Source organism: Nesoenas mayeri, assembly GCF_963082525.1.
Source record: "Nesoenas mayeri genome assembly, chromosome: 2".
Classification (NCBI taxonomy): Eukaryota; Metazoa; Chordata; class Aves; order Columbiformes; family Columbidae; genus Nesoenas; species Nesoenas mayeri.
Window position 1 is genome coordinate 118,226,885 of NC_137543.1, and position 19,728 is coordinate 118,246,612.

Sequence of the window (19,728 nt, forward strand, 5' to 3'; positions counted from 1 at the left end):
GTTTATTGAATATGCTTTGGAGATTAATTTGGCCAGACCAAACTGATGGAGATAAGCAACTTAAAGGGTTGCATGATGCCTAGCTGTGCTCTCTTTCATTTCTTTAGCTTCCATTTAAATGTCTTGGTAGTTGTTTCTGCGCCTGCAGCGTCCATAATGATAAAGGAGGTAGAGCAGTACAAGGTCAAAAATGAACAACAAGCCAACAGCAACATCAAATCCAATAAAAATATCTGTGAAGGAAAAGAAATAAAGAAAAAGGGAGTTAATGGAAGGCATAATTGTATAGCAGTTTGGATAAAGAGATAACAGTCTAATTACAAATTTGTACAATGGAAATATAGTTACATATTTTCATATTTCTGGCAAGATCACATGCTCTGCATTTACTGACATATGCAACATAAGCATAAAAACATATGCTTCAATCTTGGAGATAGATAGTTTCCTGTACAGGGGTAAATCTTACTTGTAGGTTTTCACAGGTCAAGAGGGACCATGTGTAGTTAATGCAAACTAGGAGTTTCATCAGGGATCAGCAAAACACTGAATATATTCAGGAAGGAGGAAATACCAGGACTGTTGGAAAGTAGCACGTGTTGCCTTGCCCTCCACTTCCCTCCTGGAAATAATATTCAGGCAGGAAGAGGTTACCAGCATTTACATGTTGGTAGTCCAAGACAAAGAGATGCTCCATCTGCATGGATCAGCTGCACTCTGTGTGTACAGTGGAAGTTAAGGTATCCTCAGTCCATAGTACACATAGCAGAAATAGACATGCATCAGTCTCACTGTACACATGCATCAATCTTACTGTGCATGTGCAACCCATTTTTCCTTCGCATGTACAGAAGGTCCAGTGTGTTCAGCATACACAGGACTCCTTGCATAGGACCCACACCCATATTTCTGTCAGACATTCTCAACAAGTAGAGCTCTAGTTTTGGCCATGGCCTTTAGGTAGCTCCTTATGTGAGTGTGCTAATAATAACACGGCCTTTACACTGGTGGGCAAGTCTGCTTTTTCAGAGATATTTAATTTCTGTCAGCTTTCCCTGTCCATAGTAAAGCTGGTGCATGCTTGTTAAAGGGAGTTCTGTCTGTTGTGTGAAAAGTAGAAAGTTTGGAGCCAGTGATACAATTTCTGCCTCTGTGTCTTACATAGAAGATGTTTAACAGAGCTGTTACACTACCTTTTGTTTTGTCTTTCTTCCCACATTCTTTTGACCAATTTTCTGTAATCACAGGAGAAACTAGTTCAGCAAACTTCTCAAGTGGACAAGCAGAGGTGCATCCTGGCAGAGTGAGTAGGTAAGGATCCTTTGAAGTGTCGTTCCGATAATGCATTTCAATGCTGTATCGCCTGATTAACAACATTGAAAAGATTTTTTAAAAAAGGTTCTTAAACACAAGTTTTCCTATTTAGAGACAGAATGCTGGAAATAGTCTCTTACATCCTACTCTAGAACCTGTTCTTCAAGAATGGAGGCTTTGTGAAAGACATATGCAAAGGCCACTTTGCCAAAGCTGGTTACATCCCTATGTGGGTCACCAGTCAGCTCCAAAGACCCTTCTGAAGGCTCCTTGAATGGCAACAGCACCAGGCTCTTCTAAACCAACTGATTTTTCTTAGGATTTACAAGATGTCTTGGTAAATGTTGCCATCATTTGAAAAAGCAGGAAAATTTATTTTACCATTTACTTCCAGCTGGTAAGGCGTGTTTTCCTCCTCTTTCTGTCTTTGATAGTACACAGATATGTGCACATCCAGCAAATGTAATTTATTGTAGTTTTAATATAAATTTTTGCTTTTCATTGAAGTATCATTTTAAATCAAGTTTTTATCGCCTCACAGTATTTGTGAGAAAAATATTTTGAGGAAGGGGGAACCAAATTCCAAACACTCCTTGTTCTTGCATAGATAAGAAGATACTTGCCCACTGCTTTCCTGGTAGAGTTCAAAAAACTGGCAAGCAGCATATGGTGGCAGTTTTCCATTGAAAATATTGAGAGCAATCTGGATGGCCCCAACTGTGGTGTCATGCTGTTGGAAAAACAAAACAAAACATCCTTGGCAGTCAGTTAAATCAACTACCATTTATCTAGAGTAATGAGACAGAGCAGAGGGGGAGTGGAAATCAAGATAAAAGAAAGACTGTCTAAATTCGACCATAAAAACATATTCTGTATAGTCACCATTGGAAAAAAACATGTTAACAGATTACTACAAACAGCAGGGGGCATTTCCAAAGAGTTACTGCAGTATATCTCTTACACCATCTAGCAATATTTTCGTGGAAAGCAAGATGTAGTCTAAGAAATAAATCTAGTTTTTCACTGCATTTTGCTACTCCTTCCTTCAGGAGTGTTTTGGTTCCAAAATCAAATTAAGGCAGTATAAGGTTGTATATCCTGTAGCATTTCAAGTGAAGATACAAGTACTATTTTTAAATAGTATTCCAGGCAAATAAACGAGTATGAAGACTATTCTTATCTCCTCGACACTCCAGAAATTTTAAGATTGTTGTTCCTTCTGTTTGGACCTATGCAATAAAATCTCAATTTGGCTTCTGTTTTGATGGAACCCACCCACAATTTCTTCCTCTCCCCATCTTCCTCTCCCCTCCTCTTGCAGAGTATCCCAGGAGGAGGAGGAGCTGAAGGAAGGAAGTCCAAACACCTTGATGTCTAAATTTTGCAAGCATCTTTATATACATATTTGCTAGGCTTATTTACATTATAATCTTAACAGCTATGTTTTAGTTATTATTCAGGATCTGAAACTTTTTGGACTGATCACTTTCAAAAATGAGAGTATAGTTGGGCTCAAGGCATTAAAACAGCAGTGAAAATTCTGGATGCACTTCTTCCTTTTCAAAGAGAATACAGTAGGGCTGGAAAACATCTAGAAAAAGCAGCAAGAGAAATTTAAGGCATTGAGTGGTTTCTGTGTGAGGAAAGATTAAATAAAGTAGGACTGTCTAGGAAAAGGAAAGACGGAAGAGGTGTGACAGAAAAGAGTAAATTCATGAGTGACCAAGGAAAAGTGAATAAAGAATAACTATTCCTTGTTTCTCACAACAGAAATGCTAGGAAGGAGCTAAATCAATATTATATTAAAAAAAAAAAGTAAGTACTTTTTTTTTTTTTCATTTAACACACAAGTCGTTGCCACAGGATGTTGAAGAGGCCAAAAGCAGAAATGGATTAAAAATGTGATTAGATAAATAGATGGAAGAAAATCTGTCAAGAACTATTAAACACACAGACACAGATTCTGTCTCAGGAAGTTCCTACACCACAGACTGCTGGAAGGTTGTATTAGGGGAAGCATCACTCTGTGCTGGCATTGTTCTCATATTTTTCCCTGCTGTTGGCCATTGTTAGAGAGAAGATAATGGATGAGCTAAGTGGATCTTGGTCTGACCCAAGCAGCCCTCTTTATCCTCTAAACTTAAAACAAACAAAAAACCAAATTATATATGTTATATATATGTTTATATGTTTATATATGTTATATATATATAAAATCCACAGCTGTGTCACCTCTTTCTAGGCAGAGAAGGGTTTGGAGGTGCAGCTGAAGTTCTGCTGTGTGCTAGCATCTCTGTGTTAGAAGCACTTAAGGAAAGATGCATATTATAGAAACCACACCATTAAATTGCAAAAAAAAAAAAGAAAATGGATGATAAAATACATAGTTTACCAAGTACGGTTTGAAATTGAGGTGAAATTCATGATCCTGCTGTGTTCTTGTACTGACTGGTGTTCAGCTTCTTATCTGAATTGAACTGTATTATATTATTCTTTCATTTAACTTACAGGGAGACTCTGATTATTCTCTTTAAAGGTCTTTTACTGGTAAACTCGTAGCAAGATTTATGAAAGATGAAAATACTCACTGCAGAGTAGACCTCCATTTTTCTTTGTTTTGAAGAATTGGCAGCTTGTTTAATGCTATTTAAAATAGTATTCACAAGGACACCTTAAACAAGTGAGAGAAAAATGAAGGAAACAAAAAAGGCAAAAGATTTTGAGTTATCAAATAGAAGACATGTACTCAGGCCTCGTACTCATTTTCTTAGCTTACTACAAGTTCATAACTAGAGAGACGATATTAGAGGTGGAATATATTATTTATCATCCAGGTCAAGTGACGTGGCAGGATTTACAGGAAATCACCTAGAACTATTCTGAGAAGTGGGGCTAATGATATTTCCAGTTTTGTTATGGTGGGACCTGTTTGCTGTCATTTTTTGTCTGTTTGGCATGTTGCAATAATGACAGCTGTGCCAGCCTCTTCCTCTCTAGATGCCGAAGAAATATTTTTAACTGCTTATTTCCAATAAGTCACACAGAGTAGAAATTCTTCATTTTTCCAAAGCTCTTTTGTACTCCTTCTCCAGACCAGAGATATTCTAAAGCCAACACAATCAGGGCAGCAGAAATTCCCAGTAGCACAATTTATACCATTCTAGAGAAAGAGGGAACAACTGGGATGCCCGTGAACGCTAGGAAAAAAGTTCCAACCACATGATATGGCTAGCTACTGGCTAATGGGCTTTAATGGAGGTCTGAGCCTGTAATTACTATATGGCTCCATCCAGTGATGTATATGGCTAGATGATGAGGGTGCTAATCATTCTTTGCCTAGGTCTAGACTGCAGAGTGTGTACATTACAAAGCCTAGCCCCAAATGGTCCAGCCTGCAGATATTCAAGCTGACTTGTTTGGGTTTCCTGCTTATGGACACCTGGGGATCATATAATAAATGCCTGGGTTGTGTCCTGAAGTAGTGTCAGAATGCACATAGCCTATGCGCCCCAATTTTGGAGCTAAGCAGTAGTTCCAGTTCTTGCAGTATAGACATAACTTGTATCTCTTGTTTTCTGTTCTGATCAAACCGTTTCAGAGGAGCTTTCTACCAGTCCCTCAGAGTGCTACCAATGTGTTGCCAAGGTTTTGACACAATGTATGACTGATACCTCAAAGTGAAAAACAAAGAGCAGGAATCAATAGAATAAATGTTGGAGAAACAGAATCTTAATCTAACCTAATATCAGACAAGTAATGATCACACCCAGAAGGGCTTCATTTTTTCCATTGAATTTCTATAATCTTTCTTAAAATCTTAGTCCCTTAAAAACTATGGGATAACTAAAGGCACTAAAGCTTACACCGTGTTACAACATCTCATCCACGCAAATGCCAGCGTTCGGCACATATTTTCGTGCTTAATATGGCATCCAATGCACATAGTTAAAAATCAAGGTTCTGTATCAATAATTTTGCATGAGTAAGATGACAGGATGTTGCTTATTATCATAAGTATTGCCTCCTTTCTGAGAGCTATGCATTTTTTTAATTTACCTCCTTGTAGTCGTGATTTCTCTTCTGTTTTATAAAGCCCAAAAAGTGATAATAAAGACAGTTCTGCCAGTTCTTCCATCTTATCGATTACGTCTTTGGTGGCCCATGCAGGGAGAGTATAGTTGTGAATACCCTAGTGACAGAGGGAAACAAAATAATGGTTTTTTGATTCCACTGGTTTCCATCATTCTATTGCGCAGCCTCACACTACTACATTCAGACTCTCTGAGGCTGCCTTGCAATACTTTGATCAGTGTGGTTTCACTCATCAGTAGGTCCTGAAATTCCCTTGGTGGGATTGGGGATCAACCTGAAGTGGGTGAATGGGGAGAGGGGAAACACCTGTGTGAACGGGATCCCTTGTGGAGATAATGTGTTCTTTCTATAGAGATATATGGTTTGAGTTTTGCTAGTGTGAAATATTGCAGATGTATGTCTTATCTTCTTCCTTTCTTCTGGGTCTTCAGAGGTTCCCAACTTTTTGTGCCTTTCCATACAGCTGTCCAGATACCAGTTCCATCATGGGCCATTTACAGACAAGTGTCACTCTGCAGTCATGTAAGAGTGACACTGTCTTATATTAAGTGCATGGAGGATACGTTAAATGGTCTTCATGTGCTGCTGCTAATGACTAGGGTGAAATGGAATCATCCTGTGCTTGGGGCCAGTGTGATTTTATTCGGTGGCAGCAATCATCATCTCCTAGTTTTCTAACTGATAGATCATAATCTTACCTCTTATTTTCAAAATCTAAGTATTTTGATGTTTACCTGTTGATAGGTTAAAGCAAATAATTTCATCTTCCTGTTAAAAATCATAAATATATCCTAGGCAGCACACTCAAATAGTTTTATAGCAGCATATTGGGAAGGAAAATGAGTGAATAAAGAGAATGGATCTAGTTACCAGTGCTTCAGGATAAACATCAAATGGAAACAACGGTTTCCCAAGCTGTAAACCATGTTTTTGGGTTATCTTTTACCAGTGCACTAAATTAGAACTTAGATTCAAATTAAAAACAAAAAATGCAGGAGAGAAGCCAATTCATTTGTATGAAACCACATTGGCATGGTTTAATAGAAACCTAGCTTAGAGGTTATATACTTACCCCACCTCTATTGCCTTATTATTACCTCACAGTGCAGAGTATCGTATGTATTCCAGAGCTGGAAATTGTCCAGTATTTTAAGATTATTTAGTTCAAGTCCTGTGTTAACTGCCATTGTTTGTATAAAATCCTGGGGGGGGAAAAAAGGTGATGAGTACACTACAAATGCTCAATGCATATGGAACTATATGCATACAGATTCATTAGCACCCAACCTGGCAACACAGTAGTGTTTAATTTTACACAGGTGAAACCCTTGTAGTGGAAGCTTTTGGTTGCAGATTTCGTTTTGTAACCATTTCAAGTCAGAGATCTCTATTTCAGACACTGCTTTTTCTCAGCCCTGCTATGGGTAAGTCTGGGGCTCTCTCTGCAGCACTGTTCTCTCCCTCTTCTGACTGCTCCAGGAGGCTACCTTAGTCACCTCAGCCTTCAGATATAAGGAAGAGGAAGGCACTAAGGGAAGAGGAACATGAGGAAAAAGGTGAGGAGAAAGGAGAAAATTAAAGAGAGCTGTGGTAAATATTCAGGAAAACTAGGTTTTCCTTCTGCCATTGAAGGGGAGCTCAATATCTAACGTATAGTTCCACAACAATTCCCACAGGGATTCTTGCTATGTGCTAACACAGAAGAATAAAGGGACTCCTTAATATCCCTTATTCCCATATTACCTATTTCACACGAGTAGCTGAGAGAGAGGATAGCTATGACATCATATTTCACCTCCTGTTAGAGGTCAGTGAGGCTGACCAGAGTAGCTGAGCTAGCAGAAAGTTAGAAATAAACCAAAAAAAGGAAAATGGTTTAGCCCCAGCAGTAAGTCTGAAGTGACTTTGAGAGAATGTGTACAGGTACAGTCAGGGTATGAGGAACATGAGACCCTGCTTTGTTTGTGCTGTAGTGCTATTATAAAGTGCATGACAGGCAAAAAAGAGAGCTGCTGTAACCACTACCTAGAGCAATTATTATCCATGAGAACATGGTTGCTTGAGGCAGGGTTACCATCCATGTACCTACACCCTGCTGTAGCACTGGAATGGGAAATTTTGAATCTCTGACTGCGAAGATTTGTATCATGGCCAAAACAGAAGCGTGTCTTGAGCTGGATCCAAAATGCCTCTCAGAGAAATGTACATAAGTCAGAGCATTCACTTGGTTAGGCTTGCTCTAGTTCTCTGTTGCAGTGCCAACTTCAGAAAGTCACAGCAGGAAGGCATAAACCTTCCCAAGTTTTAGATTTATCAGACTTTTTGCATTGGTTTTATACTACCCTGTAAAACTGGAAACTGCTGTATCCAAACATTTCTTCTCCCCTCAGATCATAGAACTTTAGTTATATGCAGTTCTAAATAGGCTCAGAAAATATTAAATTCATGTTTTAAAAGACTAATAAAGAAAAGGATGAGAAATGCATAATCATATCAAACATACTTTTTGATCATATTGGACTACATTTCTGATTTTAAGAGAGTCTGCAGGATTTTTTTCCGTTTGTTTATTTTTGTATTTTAGCAAAATGAAACAAGGCAATTCCGTAACTTCTACATCTTAGTTACTTTCCTTCTTAGATTTTGTTTCCATTTATTTTGTCTTACCATGTATGGTTGTATTCTGTTTTGAAATTCACTAGATGTCTGTGTTTCATTCTGAAGCTCATCAAAACGGGGACAGTCAGGCAGAGGAAAATGCAAACTCTGAAACAAGAGAAGTAAAACTTAGTTCTAGAATTAATCAACACACCTCTAGTTTTTCTATTGCTGAGATTGCTGGTGTAATGTTTGTTAGATAGATTCATGACCATCCTATAGCTACTCTATAGTGGCTTGTTTGGGTGCCTTCTTCATGAATTCAGTTAACATAAGCAACAGACTGTGGTAACTTGGCTTTTCAGTGGCTACTTGTGGCTACAATAGCTTGTTTTCCCTCAGTTTAAGTGATTTTGGCAGAAAGAAATGATGCATGTCTGTCAGGGGATTGCTTTGGGAAACAGAGCAGGATGTGTGATCAGGAATTTTAAAAAGCTACCATTTCCCTCTTAATTTCTGAATCATCCCAGATGACAGCTTGACTCCACCTGGTCCTGGAATCTGAATTGCTTCTGCATCTACATATCCTGTTCTCATCTCTTTGGAGGTAACCAGCGTATTATGGTAAGCATTTTAAGTACGACTCAATGGACAGAACTTGAAACAAGAGTGACAGATAAATTGTGCTCTTGAAATATCAAAAGGCTATGACCCTAATGGCTCTGTCTGTGTTTAGGGGTATGGTTCACTTTTAATAACTCCAAGTATATGCATTACGAGGTCACCTGGTAGTATGTATTTGATCTGAACCATGTGCAAATACATATATACGTCCATCAAACTGGGCTCTTGCAAATACGCTTCATGCCAATTGCAGAAGGACAGATGACACCTGATCCAGCATAAAGTGTCAGTAAAAAGTTATGATGAGCAAGATAAGCTTGTGCTGGTTCAACACTTTATGTCACATTACTAGAGCATATTTTAGCCAGCAGTACTATTATTCTGTGATCTTACAACTCACATCAAGGAACTGACCTAGTTTACAGTGGAGAAATCTCTGTGTAGATGCTACTAGGAAGACTCCATGCCATTTAACTTCAATATCTAGGGCTTATGTATGTGCAAGGAGGTTCACCTCTATCTTGAGGTGAACATTAGCAGACTGCACTTCTGGTGTTTCTCTTTTCTCTTTATCAACCTGAAGCTTGCAGCAGCCCACAGCTGACACTAGCACACTTTGACTTGGAACGATTTCCAATAGTGCAGTGCATATTTTCTGTAGCAGCAGCATGCTGGAGGATGAAGGCCCAAAGCTGCAATATGAAACTGGGGAATGTTGTTTAATTACACAATAACAAATGTTTCTCTTGCTATATGGCTTAATTATCTCCCTCTAAGTGTTCTTAATTAAGCCACTCCCTTTGGCCTCATTAAGCAGTACTCAGTACTGTTGCCTGTCACATCTTGATAGAGCTCAGTGGCTGAAAAATAAACTGTGATTAGGTCTTTTTACAGAACTGTGTTTGACCTCAGTTTCCCACTTTGGGTTGCTTAAAGCTTGAAAATACCCTGAAATAATGAGGTTTTTTAGGTGTTTTGCATATTTACTAGGAATTTTGAGTTGCCACAGAGGTGTATTTCAGTGAAACTTTAATACCTGGTCCTGAAGCAGCTGCATAAGTGATGAGGTCCTAGAGAATCCTACAAATGAGCTTGCCTTCTCCAAATAGGTCTTGCACTGCACTGTGATTCCTCTAAGGGCTTTGAGGTTTTACTTGAGTAAAGCTCTGACCACTTTGATGCTTTTTCATGTCTCCTGGTGAAAGAATTTCCCTTAGTGTTCCACATTTAAATAACAGTGAAATTATTTTTTGTTTGGGGACAGGGTCAAGTTTCAAGGTGAATTGCATTGTGCATAACCCAGTTTATGGAAGCCCTTTTTCTCTGTACCTGCTTTCAAACGTGGCCTCCAAGAATGGAGGAATGCCAATCGGAGGCAAGTGTGGCCACCGCCTAATAACAGGGTCCATCTTCTGATGTTGGTGGCTGGACAGGCAGTTATTGAACAGAGTTTTTTCTATACGTTTCCTTAAAGTCAACTTCTATCCTCAAAGGCAGAAGAAAATTAACCTTTCTGTTATTACATTCTATAGCTTTTTGTCCTTGTTTGACACACTGTTTCTTATACAATCCTTGTGACAGGAGCCAGTGACATGAAAATCTAAACCTGAGTCAGCCAGGGAGAGCTGCATATAGTAAAATTTGTACACCATCTGTCATTCAGGTAGGTCTGTTCTTCTTATGAAAGGCAAGACAAGTCCTGGTGTTTCATTAAATGTTTGTGCAGCACTGAGCATAAAAGGGTCCTTGTCTGTAATTAGGGTGCCTAAGTGCTACCAGAATAGGAAAGTCATAATTGAGAGGTCATTACAGTAGCTGGTGAAAATTCCATTCCTTGAATAAACTGTGGAACAAACTCGCCAAGGAGAGGAGGTCTGTCTAGCTGACTGGTGCTTAGAAAAGCATTTGTTCTCTCTACAGGCCTAGGGCAACTTCCCTACAATACTGTCCAAAAGTGTCCTTGCCAGGAGAAATGTTAGAGCTGTACCTTGAAGAACATGGTAGTGTGGATGATAATTCATGTATTCTGCAACTATAGAAGGAGGATTTTCATGCAGCTATTACAGCTGACTTATGACAAGCTTGTCAGCCAGTAGCTGCAGTTGATGTTTTCTGTTAGATTCAACTCAAAGAGAACAGAGAATATTTTTAAACTTTTTTCCCCCTTATTTCTCCTTTTTTCTTCTGGGCAAGTTTAAGGCGTTGTAGGAAGTGTCCAGCCAGTACTCACCCGGTCTGTTGATTTTTGCAAAACATGAACTGGAATTGGTTGCCAGAGAAGCTCAGGGTTCCAAATTTGGCTGCTAGTTGGTGGAAAAAGGCCAGAAAGGTATGACTGGGCACTCATAATGGTGCGATCATAATCTGTGCTTTGGATGTAAAACTGAAAAGAGAATGGCAAAGAGTTTAAAATAAAATAAAAACAATAAAAATAATAAGGATTTTTTACTCAACTCATCAATCCTGGCTTCTTGTTTTCAGTTTTATATTTTTTGCACAAAGTTAAAACAGTGAAACCACAACTCAGCTTTCTAGGGCTCTACTTCATTTACATACATAAAATTGCCAAAGCATCTTTCAGTTTGGAATCTAACCCTCATACTGAACTAACAAGAATAAGAAAGCATGATTTAAAAGAAGGAAGCTCTCCATCTTCTTAGATTCAGTGGAACATTGATATGTGGTGCTTAGGGACATTGTTTAGTGGTGGACTTGACAGTGTGAGGTTTATGGTTGGACTTGATCCTGAAGGTCTTTTTCCACTTGAATGATTCAATTATTCTATCATCCATCTGCTATTTCTCAGGAATAAAGGCACTTGAAACCATAAACGTCCCTTAGATACATGGCAAAGCTATTGTCTCTTATGCCGTGTGTCAATGCATCCCTCATTCACTGAACAAAATGGATCTGTACCATACACCAAGCACATCCACACAACTGTTAGACCTCTCTTTTACAGGATGAAGTATGTGAGCATAGCCCATCGCATGGCTGGATATGCATTCACCTTTCAACAGGGTAGAACAATATTTGGTCACCACATATGAATTCCCAATTCATTTGATTGTGTGGAGCTATTGATTCCTGAAAAACTGGGCAGTGGAAGACCCCAGCTGTATGTAGCAGCTGCAAATTAGACTTGAGTCTATGTTTGTACCTTGATACAAAAGGCTGGCTTTCAAAAATGTTCTTCTACTCCCTTAATTTTTCCATTAATGAAACAAATATGATGATGTGCTTTTATCTAGCACAAGTCCATAGTTCTGCTATACCAGAGAAACGTCCTCCAGACAGTTCCGCTACATACCTCTTTCCGGTTGTATGTGCTGTTCAAAAAGTTGGCATATCTTTCCCTCATGTACCGTCCAAGTTCAAACAGCTGCTGCATTCCAGTCTACAAAGCAAGCATATGGATGACTATTAAAGTGATTGGAGAATCTTAATGTAGGAGTTTCTTTTCTATTTTCTTCTTTTGTATTCTGCAATATCTTTTTAAGTGATAATTAAGCATTTGTGTAACATACTGTATATGTTGTAGGTGATCTAGAAGTTTTAACAGAAATACTCACTTATAGCTATGAAAAAATAATACGTTCTGAAACATTAAGACTCCAACATCTGCCACAGGAAAGGCAATGCACCTGTTTCTATACAAATACTGTTTCCACAGTGCTGTAGCTCTGTAGATGCTCCTAGTGATGAACACTATAAAGGGCATGTCAGTTAGTGACAGCTGAGAAAGCATGATTGATAACCTAGTATCTATTATTGTCATAGCTTTGCTGTTTGATCAACTTGATAAATGTGTGGCTTGCATTCCATGCCTTTAGTAGCGTTCTCCCATCTTTGCCTTGGTTCACCTGCAAATGTCTTAAATTGCACACTGTTTTTCTGTTATTCATTTCCAAAGCTCTGAGCAGAACTTTTTAACTTTTAGCTGTCAGAAAAGTATATTCTTACTACTGTTGCTAAAAGATAATAGAATAGCAAAAAGCTCTCAAAAAAATCTGTGCCAAAGCAGAAACTTTTTTTTCTTCTTACAACATAAGCTGTGTAACTGAGGATAGTAATGTGTGGTCTGAGTGACTGAATTTTACAGACCTTTCAAGCCTCACTTCAAACGCTAAACGCTGAACTGTCTCTGATTCATACTTCCGCATCATGATGAAGTATTATTAGGAAACGCATTGGCCGTTCTTTGCTCCGGGATTTCATATGTCAAATACAGTTCAAGAGCTAAGGCTTGATGCTGAAATGTCAGAGTAAGAAGTAGGTTCAGTGCATCCTAGTGAAACTCTGGGCTGCAAGCAGCCTTCTTAGAAGATGCATTGTCCTCAGAAGTAGCCTTCTCCTGCAAGACTTCCCTTGTTTTGTGAGTACATGGTTGCCAGTCAAATGGTGAGGTGTGGATTCATCACTTGACCTGACGGGCACTTGACCAGGTGTCTTTCCTTTACCCTACCACAAGGCCCAGTGCTTAATGGTCATTAGAACTTCATCATTGTTAAGAGTATACATGATGTTTAAACTTGTCATTTATTTGAATGCAGACACACTATCAGGAAGTTGTTGGATTTAGGAAGGTAGTTCTAAAGGTATGATGAACAAGATTTCCATTTAACAGTAGTTGGATGAATAATATTGCAAAAATGTTTATTAATTATGGGGTATTGCTAATACAAGCTATAAATACTTGGGATTTGCTAATGTTTCTGAAGCACACATAAAAAATCTGCCCACTTCCTATTGTTGCAGCATATACACGTGCATCTCAGAAAGTTACATACCTTGGTAAGTTGTCCAAATCCCTGGGGCCATTCACTTTCTTTGTGTAGATCAGTTGGAAAGTTTACAATTGGTGTTCGGTCACCATGTCGGAAAACCTAACAAAATTACCAGTTAAAAATCAAATTAATTACTGTTAACATTATTTTCTTAACTAGCTAGAATCCAAGCATACATTTTACTTCCAGTGCCATTTTTCAGATGGAAATATTGGATAGTCTGCAGAAACCTAGTCAGGTAGGACTGGAGTACCTTCTTTACATACAAGACTATGTATAATTATATAGGAATTTAGTGGTCATGAACCTGATGATTCTTCCACATAGAATATAAAATTAATCAGCCAAGAAGTTAATGCTGAGATTACGTCCATAGCTAGGCACCCAGACAAGAAATCTGACTGAATTTTTGACACCCAGCACCTCTGAATATTAAACCAGTTACTGCTGTGCTTGTATGAGGATTTAATTACTTTAGCATGGACACTTGAAACTTTTGGTAAGTGCCTTTCTGATTTCTCAATCATCCTAAAATGTAAAGATGAAAATATAGAAACATTTACACTGTTAGCTTACTTAATATCTATTAGTATTTTTACATCTATGTATGAAAATATTTTTGAACGTCTGTAGGATTTTTTTTGTCTGTTAAATTCAGTGAGAGCAAAGAGTTTTGTTGCTTTCATATCCCAGACACTCCAGCATAGTGAGTATTACTGTGATGCATTCAGTCACATACTTCTTCCATGAGAAACCTTAAATGAGACATTTTGTATTTTTATTCCAGCATATGAAGAAAGTGCCAACCCTAGATTAAATAGTTCTGAAAAACTCTGATTTACGCTCCTTAAGTGTGCTTTAGAAAAATGAAGTCCACAAAAGTTTCACATGAAAGGAAATGCTGGAATAAAAATTCATGGGGCTTCCAACAATCCAGGACGCTGATGCAAATGGTTGCAAAAGTTACGTTTGCTTCTATCAGCGTTCACATAACCAACCTCAGTCTTGACTTCAGAGAATAAAATGACAATGTGGAAGTATGGTATATTTTTTCATAAAATGACATTTATTCCATAATACCTCACTGGTATATAGCTTGATTATAATTAATACTCTCCATTGCCTCGTTAAGCCACATCATTCTTACCCGAACATCAGAGAGGTTTGTACATGCTGCTTAGTTTGCCACTCCCACTGGGTGCTGTTTTATGTTTATATTTTTCAAAGTAAACACAAGCAGTGTGGCTTAATGTTTTAATTACAATATACACCCTTTTCGTCAGCCTTCTGGACTAATGTGCACAAACCTGTGCTAGAGCAGGTACTTCAGCGGTGGAAAATACTGTCCTTTAAAGGCAAATATAATTGGATTTTTCCTTCTGTTCATTTTCTACAATAGACAGCAAGATTTGTTAGAGTAGATGTTACCATTAGAACCATGTAGAAAACTGTTTATTGTTTTTTTACTTTGCTATTTGAATTTCACTGAAGATGTAGACAACCTGAAATTATTATTTTTCAGCAAATGGAGGAGTTGTTTTCACCATCAGCAGCAACATGTTGATCAACATGTAATTGCACAGTCTCAAGAAAAAAACAAGTTAAAGAACTGCAAAATAGCCCATAAAATCTTTCTCAAATATTTGATCTTTGCTTCTCTATGCAATTTTTAATTCTGTATATGTCTTTTATTACTAATCTTGAGTCTCAGTTCTTTATAATAATTTCTCAATGCACCTCTAGGGAGCAGATGAAGAGGTAAAGAACTACATTGTCTGGTGATTGAATTAGTTGCATGCAAGAAAAATGAGTGAGAAGGACTTTTGTGTCACTACTTATTTCCTTCATGTTTTGACATGCTGACTTACACAGGTGTCAGGTAGCATTCATTAGTTTTTCTGGACAACCTGATGCCTCTGTAAAGAATGAAGATTAAATGCCCAATTACAATATAGCTGCATACTTTTTTGTTAAATTACCCAGCTTTTCAGAGAAGCATTTTTATGAGTAACTGACAGTTGCTCAAACTGACTGACATGATTAAATGACTATTTTTGTTGGCAATATGTAGCAATGAACCAACACCTAGTCAATAAATACTCTATTTTTATTAGTGACAAACTACTGAAAATGTGTTAGGTTTCAAATACTGGTTTATGATGCTTAATACTTAGTGTGCAACATAACCCTCAGTGTATATTTTAATGTCACAACACTCAACCCCTAAAAACTTTCAATAAGCCATAACAGAGTAGTGTTTTACCTGAACAGAGGTGAGAGGGCAAAGAGTTAAAGATCAAAAGATATTCAAATATATGTGGGAGCAGAAAAATACTTTCTCACTTTGCAATCTTAAGAAATGGAAGCAATGGAGGGTGTTCCCCCCTAAAAAGCAACACAGCTTCTTTAAGTCCACACAAAATAGAAGAAAGTTCTGCATCTTCATTGCACAGTGACATAAAAATGTGATATTAACATTATGTTGGAAGTGGCAAGAAACAAATACTTCTAAGAGCAGAACACTTTTTAGGAACTGAAGGACTAAGCTTCTCGTCCAGCTGGGTTTTGTTTGTACTCAAACCTCCTCCTTGCTTGCTACTTCTGAAAATGACCTTGCTTCAGTTGCAGTTGGAAATGAAATGATGACCTTATGAACAACCACTTAACCTAAAAGGCTAATTTGTTCAGTCATAGTCAGCAACATTTTAGGTATTTTTTTTAATTATTATTATTATTTTTTTAATGTAACAGTTTAAGAAGAGACTGTGTATTTTAAAGTTAGTCTTTTTCATTAGAATACCTGATACTGTTAGGGGAAGAAAATGTGTCCCTACAAAGCTTGCCTTGCTCATGAGTATGTATTTCTTAAGACTCATCATTTAGATTTTGTTAAAAAGGAGTTGATCCTTAAAATTCATTTAAAAATGCTTGCTGTGGAATTTATTACTCCTGGCCTACAGATTGCCTTCCCAACCTTTCAGAAGACATAGAATATGGCAGGATGAGAGAAAAGGAACAAGGAGGTATCATAAAAAGTGGAGGCACTAGAAATCAAGAAGGAAGGGAGGGCAAGAAGTATGTACACAAAAAGGGCAAAGCACACCTGTTTAGTATACTCATTTCAACACTTTTATCTGAAGTGCTTCACCTCAGTCAGTTCTCAAAAACAAAGATGAATAGTTACTGAATACTCTCTCCTTCAACTTCAGTTTGAAACCGATTTGGTGTCTGGGTTCTTCCAGTCGCTCTTTATAATTTTGTGAGGGTGATCATGTTAGATCAAAACAGCCATGTGATTCAGACTTTGGTCAACATTTGCTTCCGCTGTTGCTAGGGGAAAAATCACATTGGAGAAAAACTGATGTGGAGGAGAGGACGAACTGAGAAGATGGCATTTTTCTCTATATGTAACATCATCATTCAGAAATGCCATGAATTACAGTGAATTATGTGTCTCTGAGTAATAGTGAGCCTCTTACAGACATTTTCATTGACAGACTCAACTTCAAACAACAGGACTTCTTATTTTGAAGTCAGTAATAGGAATGAAGAAGCAAGAGAGAAATGGAACCACTCATGCTGCTAGTTCAGGGAAACCACACATGCAGAAATACTGAGCATGTTAAGTCAAGGTTTCAAATGGCTTGACTTCATTAGGCAAATAGATAACATGCTCACTCAACACTTCCTACCCTGAGTTACAGGAAGAAAGACAAGATTAAATCACAGTGCCTCAAAAACCACACCTCTTTGTATATATGACAGGTGAAATGAGTGCCTGTGAGGAAGCAGAAGTTACAGGTCAGAACTTCTTTATATAGAGATAATAAATCAGTGTTTCATTTCTACTTGGATGCCCAACGGTCCAACGTATTTCCTATTTTCTTCTCTTATGTCTATCTTAAATTCAGTGCACAAGAACTATGTTGAAGGCTAATGTTTACATGTGAGAAAGAAAATTAAAATAGTATTTTGACAAATTGGCTTGAGTTGGAGCTTTTTGGCCAAAAGGACTTGTGGCCAATGATCAAAACGCACCGAATCAGCACAAAGACGGAAAACCTTCAGGAGAGAACAAGGCACCTTCCTAGAGCATAGCCAGTTCCAGAAGTGAGCAAAAGGGAACATTTGTCTGGTTTTTCTCCCCTGCAGAAGTATTTCATATTGTGCAATTCTGCTAAGAAAGTTTTAAAAAGTCATTATGACACATTTTCACAATGCAGTAATACTCTCAGGTGAAAACATAGCAACTCACAGAATACAACTGGAAAATGGCTATTGAATTAGCTCAGAAAGACGCCTTTTAGACTTACCTTGACTGTAGCCGTGCCCTCATATCCCATTGTATTAGTGAAATGTTCTGGGGCCAATTCCTACCCTACCTATTTATGCTAGCAATCCTGTTCTCATGAAAATTCAATTGCGGAGTTCAGAAGGCAAAATTCTATTGAACACAGAGAAACCATGCCTTGGGAAAAGAGGTATGTGTTGGTAATAACATTAAACCTATTGTAACTTTTTAGGCAGATTGATCAGTCTGAGGAAAAGTATCAAGGATAAAATGAAGGCAGTTAAAATGACATTCACCTGTTATTTTAATATTAATTGTGATAAGTTACACTATAAATAAATAAAGTGCCTTTTTTTTTTTTTTGGTAGGTGGGGAAGGTGGCTGCATAGCTGTGGTAAGCCAGCTGATTTTGGATAGGAAGCCTCTGTCTCCATAATGGTGAGCATTTCCTGTCATTTCTTCTGCAAAACCATTGTCTGTTAGAACACAGTGACAGCTGCAAGTCAGTAAAAGTCTCCTTCCCTTCAAAGAGTGAATCCTCTGAGGCCTGTTGACTGCCTGACTTCATCTGTATCCAGTTCTCCCTCTTATCATTGAAACAACATCTAAGTATATTGCTATATGCAGAATGTTACTGGAATTAGCATTAAGTCCCTGCTGTGAGTAGTGTCTGACAGAGCAATAACCCTCAGCAGGAGTAAGAACTGGTTTTTCCTCTTCACTCTGGCCTCTCTCCAAGTGGCACATCTACAAAGCAGGCAAGAGACAACCAGATATGAAATAATTTATCTAGAGCTGGATGATATATTTTGGACACAGGACTCCTGTCTGTTATTTCTTTGTGTACATAATGTCTCAAATAGGGAAAGGTGGAAGAAGATCTAAAATCACTGTCTACAATTGTGCATTCCAATCTCCACAACTGTATATTGAAATTTTGCCTTTAACTATTCTTTATCAGTATACCTCTTATTAAAAAAGCAATTAGAATGAAAAGGACTGTGGTGCAACCTTCACAATCCAAACTGTTTCATTGAATTAATCTCTCTTTTACCTGAGCTCTTGGAGAAAGTGACATTGAAGTAGTGTCTAGTTACTCTAAAACAAGAAACGGCCCAGCGAAAAACCAATTACAATCCATTTTCAACCTAACTGCAGTTACTGCTACATGCATCTCAAATCTGCCCTTTTCTGTTTCTCAGTATACTGCTGTGCCAATTTGGTTGTTCAGAAATGGAAAATACTTTTGGTTTTGTGATAAATTCTGTAATATCATAAGCTTCAGCTTCCAAGCACGAGAAAGGCAAGCCATGATGGCCAGCTCTCAGACGGCTCTTCAGAGTGCCAGCTAAATTAAGCAAGAACATGTAAACTAGACCTCAGATCTCTTAACTTCTCTGACTAGACATATACCACAAAACTAAGTTGTTCATTTATCTTGAAATAATAACTAGGTGCTAGGTTATGAAAATTCTTATAACTAGAGGCATTTTTATCTTCTTTAAGCAAAGTCTTTGAACTCAGTAAGCAAAAGGGCAGCAGTAATTTCTAAGCTTAAAAAGAGGCAAAGCAACTGCACAGCCTGTTTGATTCAACAACCATATCAAATTCCCTGTATTGCCCACAACAAAACAGAAAACTAATCTACTTACTGCCACCACAAACTTCAGTTCTCTTTCTGCAGTAGTCTGCTGAAGAAGAATGAGGATAATATGAAGAGAAAAACACAGGATCCTAGATAGGTTGGGAAGCCATGTCACTCCCATACTGGCAGAGGATGAAAAAAGGCTTTGTAGCTCCAGCAGCTGCTCAGGCTGAACAGCCCAGACGCCAGGCTGTGCTTTCCAAAGGGGTGGAACTGCTGCCGGTGAATTTCAAATCCAAGAGGAATGTTGTGTGACTACGCAACAAATTGCATCGCCCTTTGTTTTCAAATTACTGTTTACATTCTATTTAATCAAATCATAATTCAGTTCCTTTTTCTCTGTGATATTTTTCTCCTTTAGAGTTTAAGGATGAAGT

At 38.0% G+C, this 19,728-nt stretch overlaps 1 protein-coding gene across 1 annotated transcript; it reads right to left on the reverse strand.

The window, feature by feature from the left end:
* Positions 1 to 114: 114 nt before the first annotated feature.
* Positions 115 to 19,472, reverse strand: ACP3 (acid phosphatase 3; the record flags this gene model as incomplete). The annotated part of the gene is made up of 11 exons (XM_080340609.1): positions 115 to 233; positions 1,194 to 1,363; positions 1,938 to 2,044; positions 3,903 to 3,985; positions 5,371 to 5,503; positions 6,504 to 6,608; positions 8,074 to 8,172; positions 10,859 to 11,011; positions 11,939 to 12,025; positions 13,419 to 13,514; positions 19,359 to 19,472. 11 exons carry the CDS (start codon positions 19,470 to 19,472, stop codon positions 115 to 117), a joined length of 1,266 nt encoding a protein of 421 aa, XP_080196735.1.
* Between the last annotated feature and the right edge of the window lie 256 nt (positions 19,473 to 19,728).